Raw genomic sequence first — 18,050 nt, 5'->3', positions numbered from 1 at the left:
GACTCTGATAAATCTCCTAAATTTTTAAATTGTGAATAAAAAAATGAAGATCCCCTACTTTTTTTAAGAGTATATATATATACACTACATAGAAAGTGAATTAAGTTGCTATGCTGTACATTACTTTGAACTGTGGGCAGCACAAGCGACACAGATTTTGTAAAGACTGTGATGGGTCTGCCATGAACAGGTTAATGTAACTCTGGTACTGTTTACACATATTTTTATTTCATCAAAGCAGAAAACACAATTGTTCTTAAATTTTGATAGTTATGACACTTAAAAAGGCAGCGAATAATGTCTTTGTTATAATTACCACATGAACATTAAGATGTTTATGATGTATGTCGATTATATATCAGTCAGTGTTTAGATCACTATAGCCGAGCTAGAGACAACAAATTATGATTTGAAAGAGTCTAGTCACAAAACATATAAACAAAAGTGATTGTGAGTTTCTGTTTGTTTTATTGTGGTTTCAGAGAAATAGCATTAACAGCTCCATCCACAATCCCATACATCTCCCAATTTCCTCTACTTTTCTGAAGAGTATTTCATCCACAAAACCTTGTAACTGAACCAAACCATCCTAAACATTTGTCCTTTATATGAGTGGACCACCTCCAGACAAGAATTCCCACGATGACAACCATTTTCACTAACACAGACAGACATGACAACATAGGAAGTGCTGTTATTTCTATCGCTACCTCATCCTTCTTGAACTGGTTTTGGAGGAAGTGCTGGGCCACATTTAGGGGCAGGATGTTGGACAAGAGACGCAGGTTGTATGCTCGCAGGCTTTCCATCTCCTCCATTTCCTCTGTTGCCTAGCAACCAAAAATATTTGAGAAATACATAAAATCCATCCATTTTGGGCTTTATCAGTGTGTGCTGTGTTCAAAATACTTGTCTCCCCCAAAACCGCCCTCATCGTATTTCAGGATAATAAAATCCTTCTTAGTTCACTCGTAAAAATAAATGATGAGCTCTGAACTAAATAGTAAATACCTTTCTTGCATTGGTATTAGTTTTAATTTGATTATATTAAGTGAATTAGTACTTTTTGTGGGCAGGCAAGTGTTGGTCAGGGCTGGCAAGTTTTATATCTAACCAGTCACGGAAGTTTGTGGGAGTTTCACACCCTGGTCTACGAAATAAGCCCCCAACCCAGCCCGATATCAGGGCGTCTAAGTTCAAAATGTATCAATAGGTGTCGCTGTTTAAGTAACAATATATGTAAATGCAGTGCTTTGAGCTTGCAATTAGACCATTCAAAATTCAAGCAATAATTGTCAAGTCTAATATAGATCCATCTCCTATTCTAACATTTTCTGCCAAGATCGCCGATGCGCGATACGTAGCGATTGTTTTACATCACTGACCAGTACCTAGGAAATGGCCAAAGTCTGCAAATGATCAACATTTTGCAATGTGATGAATATTGGTGAGTTCTTAACAACTTGGACAAATCATAACTTTTTCCCGCCCTTTCTGACAGGATTCCTCTTCCTTACACTTCATAACGTTACTTCCTTGCCACGAGATTGGGAGATGCCTCATTGAGTTAATGGCATATGACCTTGTTTTTCACCAAGCCACAGAGTAGTAATGCACCTGATGGATCAAGCAGTTGATAGATGTCGTTGTTAGAGGGGGAATCTCTTCATTAAAAACAACAAGCATTCATACGATAAGAACTGTCTGTATTATTTTTTTCAGCCGATATCCGAAACACCAGGAGAATAAGAAACACCAGTATAATGCTCAATTTGAAACAGGTTCTTAAGATAACGTTTTAGAACACTGGTCAATATTTCAGTCATGACACAGCAACTAATAGGAAGACTCCGATGCAAATTACGGACAATCATATCCTGATATGACAAAGGGACTGAACTCATACCTGAACTTTCCAGAGAAAATCCAGCCTGGCTGTAGACTCCACCTGCTGAGCGTGGACGAAGAGGACGATGCAGAACACCAGCAGAATCACAATCATCTCCCATCGCAGGGAGATGGACGAAGTTGGGGAGGACATATCCTTCCTTGACAAAGAACAAGATACATCTAATCATCTTGGCAACACTACAGAGGATATTATATTAGTGCACATGTCACACCATGTTTTCAACATGTGTGTCTAATACGTTATTTCCCGAGTGAGAGCGAGTGTATTACCTATACCTAGGCCCGAATGTAAACATAGTATTAAATGGGCATGAATATAATATTCTATTTATTTCCAAAGTCATCAAATTGAGGAAAATAAACCAAAATCAACTTTCAAAAGTAGGCTGGCTACACAAGGTCCTTTATAGAACACAAGAAACATGATGTCATAGCACTGTTCATGACGTAACATCACCCTGACAAAATCATACTTTACCCTTTGGGCATGTTATCAAGTATAAGACCTACGATATTTTCTCCCTCATGGGTAATAAAGATGCATAAGAAGTGTAATTAATGCTATTTTCCTGGCCTCAGAAATGGTCATCTATAACTAATAATGTATCTTTTGGTCACGGACACAGTACAAACCCCAATCTACCCAGAACATTGAGTATTAGCCTTACCTACAGAACCCTGGATCACCTACCCAGAACATTAAGGACTAGCCCCACTACAGAAATCCGGACTATCCAGAACATTGAACACTAGGCCCACCTAGAGAACCCCAGACCACCAAACCAGAAAATTAAGCACTAGCCACACCTACAGAACCCCGGACCACCTACCCAGAACACTAAGTACTATGCCTACCTAGAGAACCCCAGACCACCTACCCAGAACATTGAGCACTAGGCCCACCCACAGAACCCTGGCCCACCTACCCAGAACATTGAGCACTTACAGAAACCCAGACCACCCATCCCAAACACTTAGCACTTGCCTGAGCTACAGAAATCCTGGTAGCACCTACCCTGGGCCGCGTTTCACAAAATTCTTGTAAGCCTAAGATCTCATAACTTTTCTCGTAGCATCCGTAGCTCCTGTGTTTCAGTATAGGAGGCACAATGGCTACGACAAAACTTACGAGATCTTAGGCTTACGAGAGTTTTGTGAAACGGGGCCGAGAACATTGAGCACTAGGCCCACTTACAGAAACCCAGACCACCTACCCTGATGAAGCCCTCAGCAGCAGATCGCGATTGTCAAAAATGTTGGCATAGAGAAGCTGTGCCACCAACAGGTAGATGGTTGTCATAGAGATGAGGAGAACCATCTTGACAATGCTTGTGGCTTGAAGAAACACAGCCATGGCGATCATCGACATGATGACACAGAATGTGAAGTACTGGAAGGGAAGGGCAGAGCCTGGATTATAAACATACCAAACAAACAGCTTATACTGCCTACATCATTACACCTTGACTGAGGAGCTGAAACAGCACAATACAGGGTGTTATTACAGTGCTCTTTTCACACCTGTACCGAGGGCAACCTGGCTTACAGGTTTGGCTGCACCATCACTATTTTACTTGTGCCATAAAATACAGTCACTGGTTCTAAAATTTAACATATATGCACTGAAGCTTGATTGGCACTTTAGAAGATCCTGTTTGAGGAAGGTGAAGAATTTTCTGGATTTCAGTGTTTGATACAACATTTTGAGGGTTGTTCCGTCCCCACTACCAGGTAAAACTAACAAACAGTTAACTGTGCCCATAATGTCACAATGCTATAATGATGCAATGCCCTAATGCCTTGTCTACTTCCTTGAATTGGACTTCATGTCAACACTCCCAACATAGGAACTTCAGGGTTGTTTCATTCACTGACCTCTGGGAAGAAAGATGTAGGTTGAGCAGGGTTGCAGACAGAGTGGTGCGACTCCCGCGTGATGGCTGCCATAGAGATGATGGTCAGGTTCCCGTTGCTGCTGCTGTTGAGATGAAGGTAAGACTCCACGCACTCTGGGAGCTGTGGGGAGCTCAGCATCAGCTGGACAAAACAAGTTCACAAAAATAAGGTTTCTGTGGCATCACTGCAACACGCATGTTGTTGGAAAATTGCAGAGTGAGGCATTAACCAACAAACTAACCATCCATCTTGTCCTACACTTCCTGTCCAACTTGCTGAAATGAAAGGAGGTGTTCTTACCATGGCACAGAAAGCAGAGGCGTAGACCATGAGGACGGACACAATGGCGACTAGTTGGTTCAGCCAGCGATTAACAGCGATCTTGGTGGCCACAGCTCGAAGTCCCTTCGGAGTGCACTGAAACAGCGTATGTGGTGAGCACTATGATGAAAGGACCAACTTCATAACATTACTTGCATATTGTGACTGTTTTACTTGTTTCTCTAACCATGGGGTAAGAGAGACAGACTTTCTATGCACTACCGAGGTAGATTCTTGTCAACACTAAGGAAATGGTTTTTGACAATGTCAAGAATCTTAGGACAGATGATGCACTTTCACAGAGGGTCAAAATCTGAAGACAGATCTGCCACTTAGTGAGCAAGTTTCTGACAGGGCCAAGGATCTGCACAAAGATCTGCCAACTTACCAAGAAGGTTTCTGACTGGGCCAAGGATCTGCACACAGATCTGCCAACTTACTGAGTGGTATCTGACAGGGCCAAGGATCTGCACACAGATCTGCCGACTTAACTAGCATTTTTCTGACAGGGCCAAGGATCTGCAAACACAGATCTGCCGACTTACCGAGCATTTTTCTGACAGGGCCAAGGATCTACAAACACAGATCTGACGACTTACCGAGCAGGTTTCTGAGAGGGCCAGCAGGAACAGAGCCAGGACCACCAACAACCCCGACACAAACAACCCCAGCATGACCACCGTCCTGAAACAGACGACACAACTGACAAACTGCTTCCTCTTTGTCATCCAAAACAAATCGTTTTGTTGGGTTTTTTAACATAAAAAATACAGGAGAGTAGACTCATGTCACTCTACCTGGGTATGCTGTTATCCCCTACCTGGGTATGACAGTAAACTCTTATCCCTACCTTGGTATGCCATTACCCCTTACCTGGGTATGATAGTAAACTGTTATCTCCTACCTGAGTATGACAGTAAACTGTTAGCCCCTACCTGGGTATGACAGTAAACTCTTATCCTTACCTTGGTATGCTGTTATCCCCTAACTGGGTATGATAGTAAACTGTTATCTCCTACCTGAGTATGACAGTAAACTGTTAGCCCCTAGATGGGTATGACAGTAAACTCTTATCCTTACCTTGGTATGCTGTTATCCCCTAACTGGGTATGATAGTAAACTGTTAGCCCCTACCTGGATATGATAGTAAACTGTTATCTCCTACCTGAGTATGACAGTAAACTGTTAGCCCCTACCTGGGTATGACAGTAAACTCTTATCCTTACCTTGGTATGCTGTTATCCCCTAACTGGGTATGATAGTAAACTGTTAGACCCTACCTGGATATGATAGTAAACTGTTATCTCCTACCTGGGTATGATGATAAAGTGTTATCCCCTACGTGGGTATGACGATGAACTGTTATCTCCTACCTGGATATGAAAGTAAACTGTTATCACCTACCTGGGTACGATAGTAAACTGTTATCTCCTACTTGGGTATAATGTTAAGCTGTTCTCTCCTACCTGGATATGATAGTAAACTGTTATCTCCTACTTGGGTATAATGTTAAGCTGTTCTCTCCTACCTGGATATGATAGTAAACTGTTATCTCCTACCTGGGTATGATAGTAAACTGTTATCTCCTACCTGGGTATGATAGTAAACTGTTATCACCTACTTGGGTATAATGTTAAGCTGTTATCACCTACCTGGATATGATAGTAAACTGTTATCTCCTACTTGGGTATAATGTTAAGCTGTTATCACCTACCTGGATATGATAGTAAACTGTTATCTCCTACTTGGGTATAATGTTAAGCTGTTATCACCTACCTGGATATGATAGTAAACTGTTATCTCCTACTTGGGTATAATGTTAAGCTGTTATCACCTACCTGGGTACGATAGTAAACTGTTATCTCCTACTTGGGTATAATGTTAAGCTGTTATCACCTACCTGGATATGATAGTAAACTGTTATCTCCTACTTGGGTATAATGTTAAGCTGTTATCACCTACCTGGGTATGATAGTAAACTGTTATCTCCTACTTGGGTATAATGTTAAGCTGTTCTCTCCTACCTGGATATGATAGTAAACTGTTATCTCCTACCTGGGTATGATAGTAAACTGTTATCACCTACTTGGGTATAATGTTAAGCTGTTATCACCTACCTGGATATGATAGTAAACTGTTATCTCCTACTTGGGTATAATGTTAAGCTGTTATCACCTACCTGGATATGATAGTAAACTGTTATCTCCTACTTGGGTATAATGTTAAGCTGTTATCACCTACCTGGATATGATAGTAAACTGTTATCTCCTACTTGGGTATAATGTTAAGCTGTTCTCTCCTACCTGGATATGATAGTAAACTGTTATCTCCTACCTGGGTATGATAGTAAACTGTTATCTCCTACCTGGGTATGATAGTAAACTGTTATCACCTACCTGGGTATGATGGTAAGCTGTACAGCACAGATGAGGATGAAGACGAGGAACACACAGGCAAGGTGGGATGTAAACATGGTATCTCGGACTTTGCGATACTGGAACAGACATAAACATTACTTCCAAGTACATCACGGTCCACACACACTTCAGTGTTTCTGTGCATGAGTGAGGGAACAACAGAACACATTCTGACAGCTGAAATGTGTCAACAGCTGGATGGACTTGCAAAACACCAGCATCAAAAGGTGAATGCACCAAACAGGACTTAAATGAGTTGTGTGAGAAGTTATTGAAGATGACATAACAAATGACCTACAGTGAGTGAGTGAGTGAGTGAGTGAGTGAGTGAGTGAGTGAGTGAGTTAGTTTAGTTTTATGCTCCTTTTGCCAATATTCCAGCAATATCACGACAGGGGTCAAAGGACATACAGAAGAATCATGCTGAACCAGTACTTTGTAAAGATACTCTTAATATAAGCATGTCCATAGTTCAAAGGATAAAGTCTGAATGTAAATCTACACAAATCTTGGTAAATGTCTAATTTAAAACATTTTCATGACACCTCACTGCAGTTCTTCACTTGATTCTGATCCAGGAATTGCGAGACTGTTTCGTACATGCATTACAACAAGTAAATCTAATTCGTGTAGAGCTTATTCATCACAGAATAATTTTACATCATGAACAACTTGACTAAGATGGAGAAACTACTGGCAAACAAGGACAAGCTGAGCACCAACCTAACAACTGACTCATATAAGCAAGCATGAGTGCTGGCCATAGGTGCTTGCCATTGTGAGCGAGGGGCCCCTAGTTGCCCCTCAAGTGTAGTGAGATGGGTGAAGTGTAAGAGTCTTATGAGCAAGGTGTGTGAATCTACTTGCAGAATCCATTTCATCATGCACTACATGTGCACTAGTCTACATCTGCTCTCCTTTTAAAAAATCTGTTGCCGTGCACTGCTTATTTCTTGTAGATGTGTTCTCTGTGCCTGTCCATCTTATCCTTCCTTCTTTTATGGACATTTAGAAGTTGAGTTTAATCCTGTGAAGCCGATGTTCTGACATAGATTCTTGTGTCACTATTGAACAAGTGATACAAGCTTGATGACATACTTATTTGCCAGTATCTGGTTATTTCAGGAATCCTACATAACAACTGACATGAATCAGAAAGTCTGTTAGACACATCAAATAAGTGCCTGATAACAGACAATCTACTCACTCACCTTTTCTTCAAGATCTTTCTTCCGGAATGTCAAGAAGAAGCCCTTCACATGATCTGAGCGTAGGCGGTCAATGCTGCGAGCATCAATTGCACGACCAAGATATTCGTTCACCTCTTCTTCAGGGTTCTTTGCTTCAAGGTTGTCTCCAATACCAAGCCTGTGAGTGAGTGAGTGAGTGAGTGAGTGAGTGAGTGAGTGAGTGAGTGAGTGAGTGAACGAGCAGGTCTGTGACATAGCAAGTGACATTATATACTGGTACATTAACTTGAGTGAAAACGAAACAGTCATATATAGGGAAACGTGTGTCATAAAAAGTCAAATAACAGCATCACACCTTGGTGACTCAGCAGTAGTGACGTAATAGTGTCATTGGGGACTTGAAAGTGACGTACTGACGTTACTGGTGACTTACTTGTGGTGAATGCCAGCACTCGGGTTGGCATTATACCCCATCATCTTCAACTCCTTGCCCACGTTGGAGTTCGACATGTTCCCCGGGCTGTTCCCATTCGCAGCTGCAGCAACCTTCTGCACCAACATCATCCACACATATAAGGGCCTGATTTCAGTGATGTTAACCTACTTGCACCAGGTGCAATCTAGGATTAAAAACCTAGTTGCACCAGACAAATTCCAGTTGCATTAGAAATATGCTACTGAACTATTTAAATGTTTTATTCAGAAGTTTAACCACCTTTGTGCAAGTTTGACTAATAATTAGGTTGCACTTTGTATTATTTGGTTGCACCAGTGCAAGTAAAAAAGTCCAAAATCAAGCCCTGCATTTGGTTTGAAATCCAAATGGCAGGTATTTACTTTATTTATTTATTGGACAAAACTTTTCCATGCAGATTTACAAGATTGCTAAAGCCTTTTGAACAGACAAGGAACAGGAGGGAGGAATGAAAGAAACCTGGTAGTTGCACAGGTCTTCCGTGTTCTTCATCATTAATCGATATCATTCAGTAAAACCCCAAAATTATGGAGCAGGCAAACCAAGACACATTCTAACTGGGATTTAAACCAATGATGAGAGCATGCCTAAGGAATGCAACTCTACACAGCCAAACACGCCATCTTATGTGACTGGGAAATCTGTGTAAAGGAGGAAAGTGAGTCAGTTTAGTTTTACATCACTTTCAGCAATATTCCAGCAATATCATGGCAGGGAACACTAGAAACAGGTTTCACCCACTGTACCCATGTTTGGATTCAAACTTGGGTCTTCGGCATGACAATTGAATGCTTTAACCACTAGGCTACCTCCCAGCCTGAAGGAAAGTGAGAAATCATGTGTACATACACGTATCCTGGAGTGATGTTCTTTGATGAGATACGTCTTGATGGCATGGTCAAGGAGGTAGTTGTTACGTTCCCCACCCTTGCCTGCCTCCACCTCATAGGAACTGTTGAGATAACGTAGTGTGTCTTCTGTGATGTGTACTCGCCTGACAAGCAAGAGTAAGTGAGTGAGTGGGTGGAATCAGAAAACAGTAGGTCTACTGTATTGTTTAACATCACACTCAGCTACAGTCCAAGGCCCTGTTCTTCAAAGCGATCATAATGCTACGGATATCGAAAATCTATGTTATAGTATGGGACTTACGATCATCTTAGTGCTACGATCGCTACGATCACTGTCGCAGTCTGTGAACATTCCAACACTGATCAGACAATCAAGTGATTGACATTATATTACAATAATGCGCTACAGTTAAATACATCAACATAGTAAGATGGGCCATTCAGTCCTAAATCACATCTTTCTAAAAGCATAATGAAGGCCAAATCTAACCAGGATCTTCACAGTTATCTCCAGATTTGAATCTGTTGCCCTAACACTGAAAAAGCCACTCTTCTCAAGTCATGTGCCATTTTCAAGTGAGTGAGTGAGTGAGTGAGCACATATGTACACACAACCAACTATAACCTCTGATCCTGTTCAGTGTTGTTATTACGAAGGCTTCATGGGAAATATTAGTCAACTAAACAAATTCATCAATCTGTTGGAATATTCTTCAACCATTACAACATGGGTTAGTTTCATTTTATGTCACTTTTAGCAATATTCCAGAAACATCATATTCCAGAAATGGGTTTCACACGTGCCCATGTGGGGAATCAAACCCAGGTGTTTGGAGTGACAAGTAAACGCCTTAACCACAAGGCTTATCTCCAGTCCGACCCCCATGTTAAATGCATTCACAGAGAATCAGATGCAACATATAAGATACACTCATTTGGGATTACACAGTCTCAAGACTGGATTCTAGTACACTGTAGGGTTGAATCCAGGATTCGAACCCACAATCTCAGACTGAGGTACGTAATTGATTGCAAAGTCAGTGATCTAACACACTCAGCCCCTGGGTTTCCATAAACCTGGAAGTCTGAAAACTGGTAGTGTAAATCAAATACTCTGTGTACCCCTCTGACAAGTGCAAACTGGCCTACCTCCCATGGCCGAAGTCAGAGTATTAGAATTTTGGAAATGCATTGTATATTCATGGATCAGGATATATTGAGTTAATCTCTTGACAACAAAGTACATAGAGTCTCCTCCTCACCCTGGTAAACCCCCTGCCTCCATCATGTTGGCCAGTGTGACATCATTGCTCCACACATCGAACTGCCATTTCCTCAGTCCCAGCACCCCACAGTGGACACGCCCACTGTGGATTCCGACACGCATGTTGACATTAACCCCGGTCACATCCCGCACCAAACTGAAGATAAAAGAGTGAGTGAGTGAGTATGTGTTTAGCAATATTCCATCAATATCATGGCAGGGGACTCTAGAAATGGGTTTGACACATTGAAACCATGTGGGAAATCGAACCCGGGTCTTCAGCGTGATGAGAAAACACCATAAACATCAAGCTACCCCCCCCCCCCCCCCCCATCTGAAGACAAATGTTTTTCTTTAACATATAAACAACATAGATATCTAATAATTTCATGCAGAATTTATTTTGTACCCGGTTACCTTCAGTACAACCAGTTTTGAAGGATTAAACGACTTCATATTCTTATAATTTTGCCGAGAAAAGAAACATATTACAATTTTGTAGAATGTTTCTGTACAGGAACTAAATTCTTGTCAACAAATATCATGTTCTGTAAAATAGTATCATATACTAGTATTGCAACAGTCTGATGCAATAGTATGTTCCAATAGTCCATTAAGGTTATTTGACTTCTTGCATTGAGATGCCACCCAATCCACTCACATCTTTCAATTCTTGTATTTACTGCATACATATATAATACTTCTTGCATTGAGATGCCCCCCAATCCACTCACATCTTTCAATTCTTGTATTTACTGCATACATATATAATACTTCCGGATGCTATAAAGAACAGATAATGATAAAGGATTCCTTACGCGATTGCTTCAATCATATCGAGACCCATCTCGACACAGCAATGAGCATGGTCTGTCCGAGCCTCCTGGAGACCGCTGACACAGTAGTAACAGTCTCCCAGGATCTTGATCCTCAGGCAGTGGTTGTCTGCGGCCAGGCGGTCGAAGCGAGCAAACAGTTCATTCAGGAGTTGTACAAGTTCCTGGGCCGTGCATTGAGATGACAGTGACGTGAAGCCGCAGATGTCAGCAAACAGGATGCTGCAAAAACATGGATGCAAAGTTCATGATTACACAATGTTCTTTTTAGAAAGTAGTCAAATGTAACATATGTTATATTTGGGATTACACGTTCTTAATAAAGTAGAAATTCTAGTACTTTTAGGGGTTGAGTTCCATCTGGGGATTTTGAAAACTGCACTGACCGCTAGAAATTTCATCAGTTCAGGTGTTTAAGTTGAACAGCCTCTTGACAGGGTCTTTTTCACTATCCCAGCATTCTACAAAAAGTCCCACTATCCCAGGTATATGGTACAGAGGGTCCCTCTATTACAGGAATATTCTACAGAAAGTCCCACTATCCCAGGAATATTCCACAGAAAGTTCCACTATCCCAGAAATATTCTATTGAAAGTCCCACTATCCCAGGACTATTCTGCAGAAAGTCCTATCCCAGGACTATTCTACAGAATGTCACATTATCCCAGGACTATTGTACAGAACATTCCACCACAGAAAGTCCCACTATCCTAGGAATATCCCACAGAAAGTCCCACTATCCCAGGAATATTCCACAGAAAGTCCCACTATCCTAGGAATATCCCACAGAAAGTCCCACTATCCCAGGAATATCCCACAGAAAGTCCCACTATCCTAGGAATAACCCACAGAAAGTCAAAATGTCCCATACTGCAATTTCACTATAAGCTTTCACAGCTGGCATCCTTTTCTTCTCTAATCACATTAAATCTCATAATATCCTTGTTATTTTACTTAAAATCCCTGTGGTTTTGTTCATACATTTTCCATTAGTATTAAGTCAAGTCAAGGCTCCTTACTAAACATGCATTCTGATCAAAGAGCAATAATAGCTTTAATGAAATAGACATTCTGACAGATCAGCATGCAGCCCATGTATCTCAGGAATGGAACATCGTGGGAACAGAATGTCTTATACATCACAACCCTTTCGCAAATCTCTTTCTCAAGCACCTGCATGTAAGCTTTTCATCAGGTTTATGTTTGATACACATACGTGCTGACTTAGATTTTAACGCATCAGGTACATTATTTGGTTCATCATTCAGAAAAAAACCCAGTTTTCAGAACCTTCAACCTTGGCATAAAACACGTAAGAGATAAATTATCTCCATTTCCTTGTGATCTCTCTTTTAAATATAACGGTGTGGATAAACTTGCTGTAGAGTTCTTTTTAAAGTTCAAGTTGGTAGTAATATGAGGTTGCATTTTACAGTTTCAGGACACACCAGTGCAAGTTCTATATGCATAAATTGAGTCACGATATATAATATTTAACAAAATTAATTATTAGAAGCAGGTATACTGAATTAAGCTTTGAAACCTCTCATCAAGTAAATGTTAATGTATTTAATGCAGAACTTCATACAACACTTCCAGTATTTTCTTTAAGCAGCTGTGACACACTAACAGGAGAAGAAAGAAGACACTTCTCCTCGCTTTTGGTAGACAACATAAAACAATTGGGGTCGGGAATTCCCTCTGATCTCTGTCTGTCGGAATTTCAGTCCCACTCCAGTTTTACAACCTGCATATCCAAGGAAGCCAATGCCCAAGTCTGGAACATGTGGTATGTTTTAGATGTCAACAGTTAGTCTAAGTCTAAGTTTTTTTCCTATCAAAATATGTTCATCTCAGAAACTAGCTGTTAGTCTAGCAGTTCTTGAACAAACTCACCTGCCTGAGGTGAGACAACAGGGGTCGTGTGGGGGGCAGAACTGAAGTCTAAGAAACTCTCAGGAATCAACCTCCAAAACGTGGTCACCCATCCAATAACTCTCTGTGACCAACATTGCTTCTCCAACTGATTAGTGACCTGGGGCTCCTTTCACGAGCCAACCTTAGAAAACTTAGCCTTAACTCCCATTCTTTAACACTGCACTAAGTTTACCTTAGCGGCCTACCTTCGCCTTAGTGCTTTGGGAAAGGAGGCCCAGGAGCTCCTTTCATACAGGAGCCTTTACAAAGGTCAGCTTTAACTCCCATTCCTTAATATTGCACTAAGTTTACCTTGGCGGTTTACCTCGCATTCCTTAATATTGCACTAAGTTTACCTTGGCGGTTTACCTCCCATTCCTTAATATTGCACTAAGTTTACCTTAGCGGTTTACCTTCACCTTAGTGCTTTGTGAAAGGAGGCCCAGGAACTCCTTTCATACAGGAGCCTTTACAAAGGTCAGCATTAACCCCCATTATCTAACACTGCACTAAGTTTACCTTGGCGGCCTACCTTCACCTTAGTGCTTTGTGAAAGGAGGGGGAAAAGCTTCTGTGACAAAGCAGCCTTTACAAAGGTCAGCGTTGATTCTCTAACATGGCACTGTGGTTACCTTAGTTAGTTACCTGCCCATAAACACAATCCTTCTGGTTACTACCAACAATGATGTCAGTTGTCATGTCCTTTCAACTTGGCTCATTTCAGGAGCAAAACATGAACCACTGCCAGTGTTCTCGGTCAAGTAACACGTGAGAATTAGTTCCAGGAAATACTAGGTGTATCACAAGTATCGCCTTACAACTAATGACAAGCTAGTGGTGAGTCTGCAAGACAGATACTATCATTATCTCACACTCTGCTGGTGCTAATTAGGAAACAGGAAAACCTGAGAGAATTCTTGACCTGTGTTTTCTTCTAATCCACACCTTTAAATACAGTGGATGCTAACCTGTCAATGCATGAAATAGTTGCCAAACTTTGCCAGACAGTCGGGCTAGCTAGGGGTGGTGGGGTAGCCTAGTAGATAAAGCGTTCGCTCATCACGCCGAAGTCCTGGGTTCAATTGATTCCCCACTTGGGCACAATGTGTGAAGCCCATTTTCTGGTGTCCCCCACCGTGATATTGCTGGAATATTGCTAAAAGCGGCATAACACTAAACTCACTCACTCACACTCACTCAGTCGGGCTAGCTAAGCCTGAAAGTTATTAGTCAACAAAATAATTCACTAGCCCGAAATTTGAATGCAGAAACTAAGCAAAAGGTTACACAAAGGAAAGCTACTAATATGAAGAAAGTTTTATCTGCCCATAATCTTGTAATATTTAAAAAATGTATTATAACAACATGTTTACAAAATAACCCCATCGAAATTTACCAGACAGTTGAGCTAGTGACTGGAGATCAACTCTTCATCATGAGATGTTTCTGGCAAAAGAACTGTGAATCCAGGTAAAATATGCATAGAAAATTTACAATTACTAAAAAATAATTGTTGCGTACCAATATATAAACTGTATGCAAATAAAAAATTTATAAAAATAGTTCCTGTAATGAAAAAGACATCAGTTGCTATCAAATTGTACAGTTAGGATAGGACAAGTGTTGTACTGTCGGTAAAGGATGTGTGATTTTTATGAAATAATTTCCATTATATTGAAGTTGGTTCTGATCAAGCATGATCTAAGGCAGTACATACCTGCTTAGTCAACTTGACATATACTTAACAAAGTAAAATTACTGAAATACCCATGTATATGAAAGCACTGCATAGCAGAAAAATGAAATACCCATTCAACATTCATAATACCCACTCCCAAAAAATACAGTGGTTACAGTACCCACATGGGATAACTCTAATCTGAAGCTCTGGATGACATAGTCAACCAAGTCATCGAGTCTGACCACCCGATCCTGTTAGTCGCAGTACGCCCCAAGAATCAGATACCAATGACCTGAGCTACAGTTCACGACTGTTCATCAAGATCCATCAAATACTTCTCATGCCAGTTGCGAACAATACTTAATGTCAATCAACACCATGAGACACGGAAAACAACACTTTCCCCATTGCCGTAGCACGATGACACCCTGCGACCTCATGACACGTCCTTGACTGACTTTATTCACGGATATGTTTCTTGTTGTTTGTTCACATTAACAATGACTTCAAGTGTCAGTCTATGCTGATAAAGTCTTAATTGTTTAATTGCCTTGACATCTGCAACCTTACGACAGACTACTTGATTCACTTTATTCAAGACACGTTTCTTGTTGTTTGTTCACAATAACAATTACTTAAGTGTCAGTCTATGCCGATAAAGTCTTAATTCTTTAACTGCTCTGATCACCCATATGGCTGGAACACTTGTGTAGGGGGTCACACTTATTATGGAGGAGGATGGCTAGCCTAGAGGATAGAGCATTCGTTCATCACGCAGAAGACCCGGATTCGATCCCCCACATGGGAACAAATTCTGTGAAGCCCATTTTTGTTCTGACCAACAGGTTTTATTCAATAGTTGAGGCCCACTTGCCCAGAGTACAGTTTGACCTGCTCAATAACTTTCAAGACATGGAATTATGGTTTTAATTGTAATTTATGGATGGACATCAAATGTTTTATGAAAATGGCAACAGATTTAATATTATCAGCATTATTAGAATTGAGTACATTATATATCATTTGTGGGGCATCACTTGGGCACTGTAGATACTTCTAACGGCTGACAGAGAAAGCATCACAGGTTAATAAGTGACGTTCATCTTCAGTCTTACCAGAAGAACAAAAGGAACTGATAAATATTTCAATGTATTACTACTGGTGTCCTCTGCCATGAGATAGCTGGAATATTGCTAAAAGCAACATAAAACTAAACTCACTCACTCACTCTTATTGACTTGATCATCCATTTAGCGGGAACACATTTGTTGAGGGTAACACTTAGTATGGGGGCGACAGGGTAGCCTAGTGGTCAAAGCATTCACTCTGAAAACCTGGGTTTGATTCCCCATGTTTACAATGAATCACATTACTGGTGTCCCCTGTGGTGAAGTTACTGGAATATTGCTCAGAATGTTAAAACCTAACTGTCTTTGTTACACTCAGTGATACTCCGGGTACATTACGGAAGTTTGTAAATAATCAAGTCTGGACCAGACATCCAGTGATTGACATCATGAGCACCGATCTACGCAACTGGGATACAAGTGAACCTGACCACTGAATTCCGTTGTATCATTCTACCACAAACGTGTGTTTCTCAGACCAATTCTAACCCAGATGATCAATGGGTTGTACAACTACCTGTAGCCTACAGGGATATATTATTCACAGCCTCATGTTCAGGCTTAATCATAAAGAAAGACAACATATGTACTGATTGGATGCTCAAATGCTATTAGGGTCTATAATGTACAGATTACAGCAGCCTTGCCTGTCAGGCACGAATTATTTCAGTCGTGTTAAATACATTTTGTCTCTCAACTCATAAGATACGTTTTGCTCATTACACAAGCACATTTAGAGACAGCTTTCAGCAAGGTTAATGGAATCTGACAGACTATCATGCAATTATCACTGCCAGTATCATTTGATGGTAATGATTTGGTCCCAGTTATCAATGCTACAAAATCTGATGGATGAATGAGTAATTACTGCTTTATGCTGCATCAGCGTTATTACAGTTCAGGGATCACGGTAGGTTTTGTACGAGTACGTGCAGAAATGAAATTATAAATATGGAGTCTAAATCTTTTGCTTGTGAAATTTTCAGTGCAATCCTGAATCATGTTAAAATTTATTGTTTGTCTGTGTGTTGCTGTTTTAAGGTACTTTTTAAAATTATGTAGATCAGAATCTATGCATCCAAAACATGCCCACAAACTAGTTATGGGGGGGGGGGGGGTTATTATTTTTCTGAGTGAAAAATGCATGTATTTACGTTAACGCAAACTCTGCTTCTGTTTGCATTGAGAAATAGTTATAAAAAGTTCCAGCAAGTACTAAATAAAGAGTATAACAAGGTTCAAAAAAAAAAAAGAGTCAAATGTCACAGAAAAAATGGAGAAAACTCATAAGATCCATATCTTGTCATAATGATGTATTTCTTCTAAAAATACAATATCTAAGAACTTGCTACAGACTAAACTGAATGAGTGAGACAGTGAGTGAATATGGTTTTATGCCACTTTCAGCAATATTCGAGCAAGATCATGGCGGTGAACACCAGAAATGGGCTTCAAAGTTCTTGCCCATGTGAGAAATCAAACCTCGGTCTCTGGTATGACAGGCAAATGTCCTAACCACTTTGCTAACCCACGGCCCCTAAACTGAATGAAACCCAGGGATGGAAATAACCCACTGCTCATCGTCCCAATCCAGTTTTTTTATCAACTCTGAGGCACAGAGATTGGTTTCATAAAGTTATCATAATTTTACTAGTGTTGTAAGACTATGCTACACTATAGGAGGTATGATTCCTACAAGTTACGAACTCTTAGGCTTATGAGAACTATCGGAAACGAGACTCTGAACTAATTTTAACAGGATCATGTCTATGGCTGTATAAACAGAAGTGACAAAACTCCTTTCATATCTTTACGAAATCTCTGTTAAAAGCAGAGTTAACTGTACATTTGTGAGTGAATGAATGAGTTTAGTTTTACGCCAAACCCAGCAATATTCCAGCTATATGGTTGCAGTCTGTAAAAATTCAAGTCTGGACCAGACAATCAAGTGATCAACAACTTGAGCATCGATCTGCGCAATTGAGAACTGATGATGTGCCAACAAATCAGGTCTGGACCAGACAATATAGTGATTGTTGCCATGTGATATAATGACAGAGCAAGTGTTTATGAATCACTATGAAACAGTGCTGACAGGAGTTCAAGGAGAGGTGAGTGTATCCTGTCCCAGCACCCACCAGAAACACATGTTAAGTCAAGTCAA

At 40.5% G+C, this 18,050-nt stretch overlaps 1 protein-coding gene across 1 annotated transcript in view; it reads right to left on the bottom strand.

The window, feature by feature from the left end:
- The window catches only part of LOC137255717 (adenylate cyclase type 5-like), a 95,003-nt gene that overhangs the window by 11,350 nt on the left and 65,603 nt on the right, over positions 1 to 18,050 (bottom strand). The window contains exons 5-16 of the mRNA XM_067793213.1: positions 11,144 to 11,383; positions 10,324 to 10,482; positions 9,060 to 9,204; positions 8,169 to 8,284; positions 7,757 to 7,913; positions 6,525 to 6,622; positions 4,728 to 4,812; positions 4,108 to 4,224; positions 3,787 to 3,948; positions 3,126 to 3,301; positions 1,907 to 2,048; positions 711 to 830 (exon numbers count right to left, since the gene is read on the bottom strand). Of these exons, the coding sequence (XP_067649314.1) occupies positions 711 to 830; positions 1,907 to 2,048; positions 3,126 to 3,301; positions 3,787 to 3,948; positions 4,108 to 4,224; positions 4,728 to 4,812; positions 6,525 to 6,622; positions 7,757 to 7,913; positions 8,169 to 8,284; positions 9,060 to 9,204; positions 10,324 to 10,482; positions 11,144 to 11,383 (1,717 nt within the window). The remainder of the gene's footprint in view (positions 1 to 710; positions 831 to 1,906; positions 2,049 to 3,125; positions 3,302 to 3,786; positions 3,949 to 4,107; positions 4,225 to 4,727; positions 4,813 to 6,524; positions 6,623 to 7,756; positions 7,914 to 8,168; positions 8,285 to 9,059; positions 9,205 to 10,323; positions 10,483 to 11,143; positions 11,384 to 18,050) is intronic.

Source organism: Haliotis asinina, chromosome 11 (assembly GCF_037392515.1).
Source record: "Haliotis asinina isolate JCU_RB_2024 chromosome 11, JCU_Hal_asi_v2, whole genome shotgun sequence".
Classification (NCBI taxonomy): domain Eukaryota; kingdom Metazoa; phylum Mollusca; class Gastropoda; order Lepetellida; family Haliotidae; genus Haliotis; species Haliotis asinina.
The sequence above is the reverse complement of the archived record's forward strand: the minus strand, read 5'-3'. Positions and strand labels throughout refer to the sequence as shown.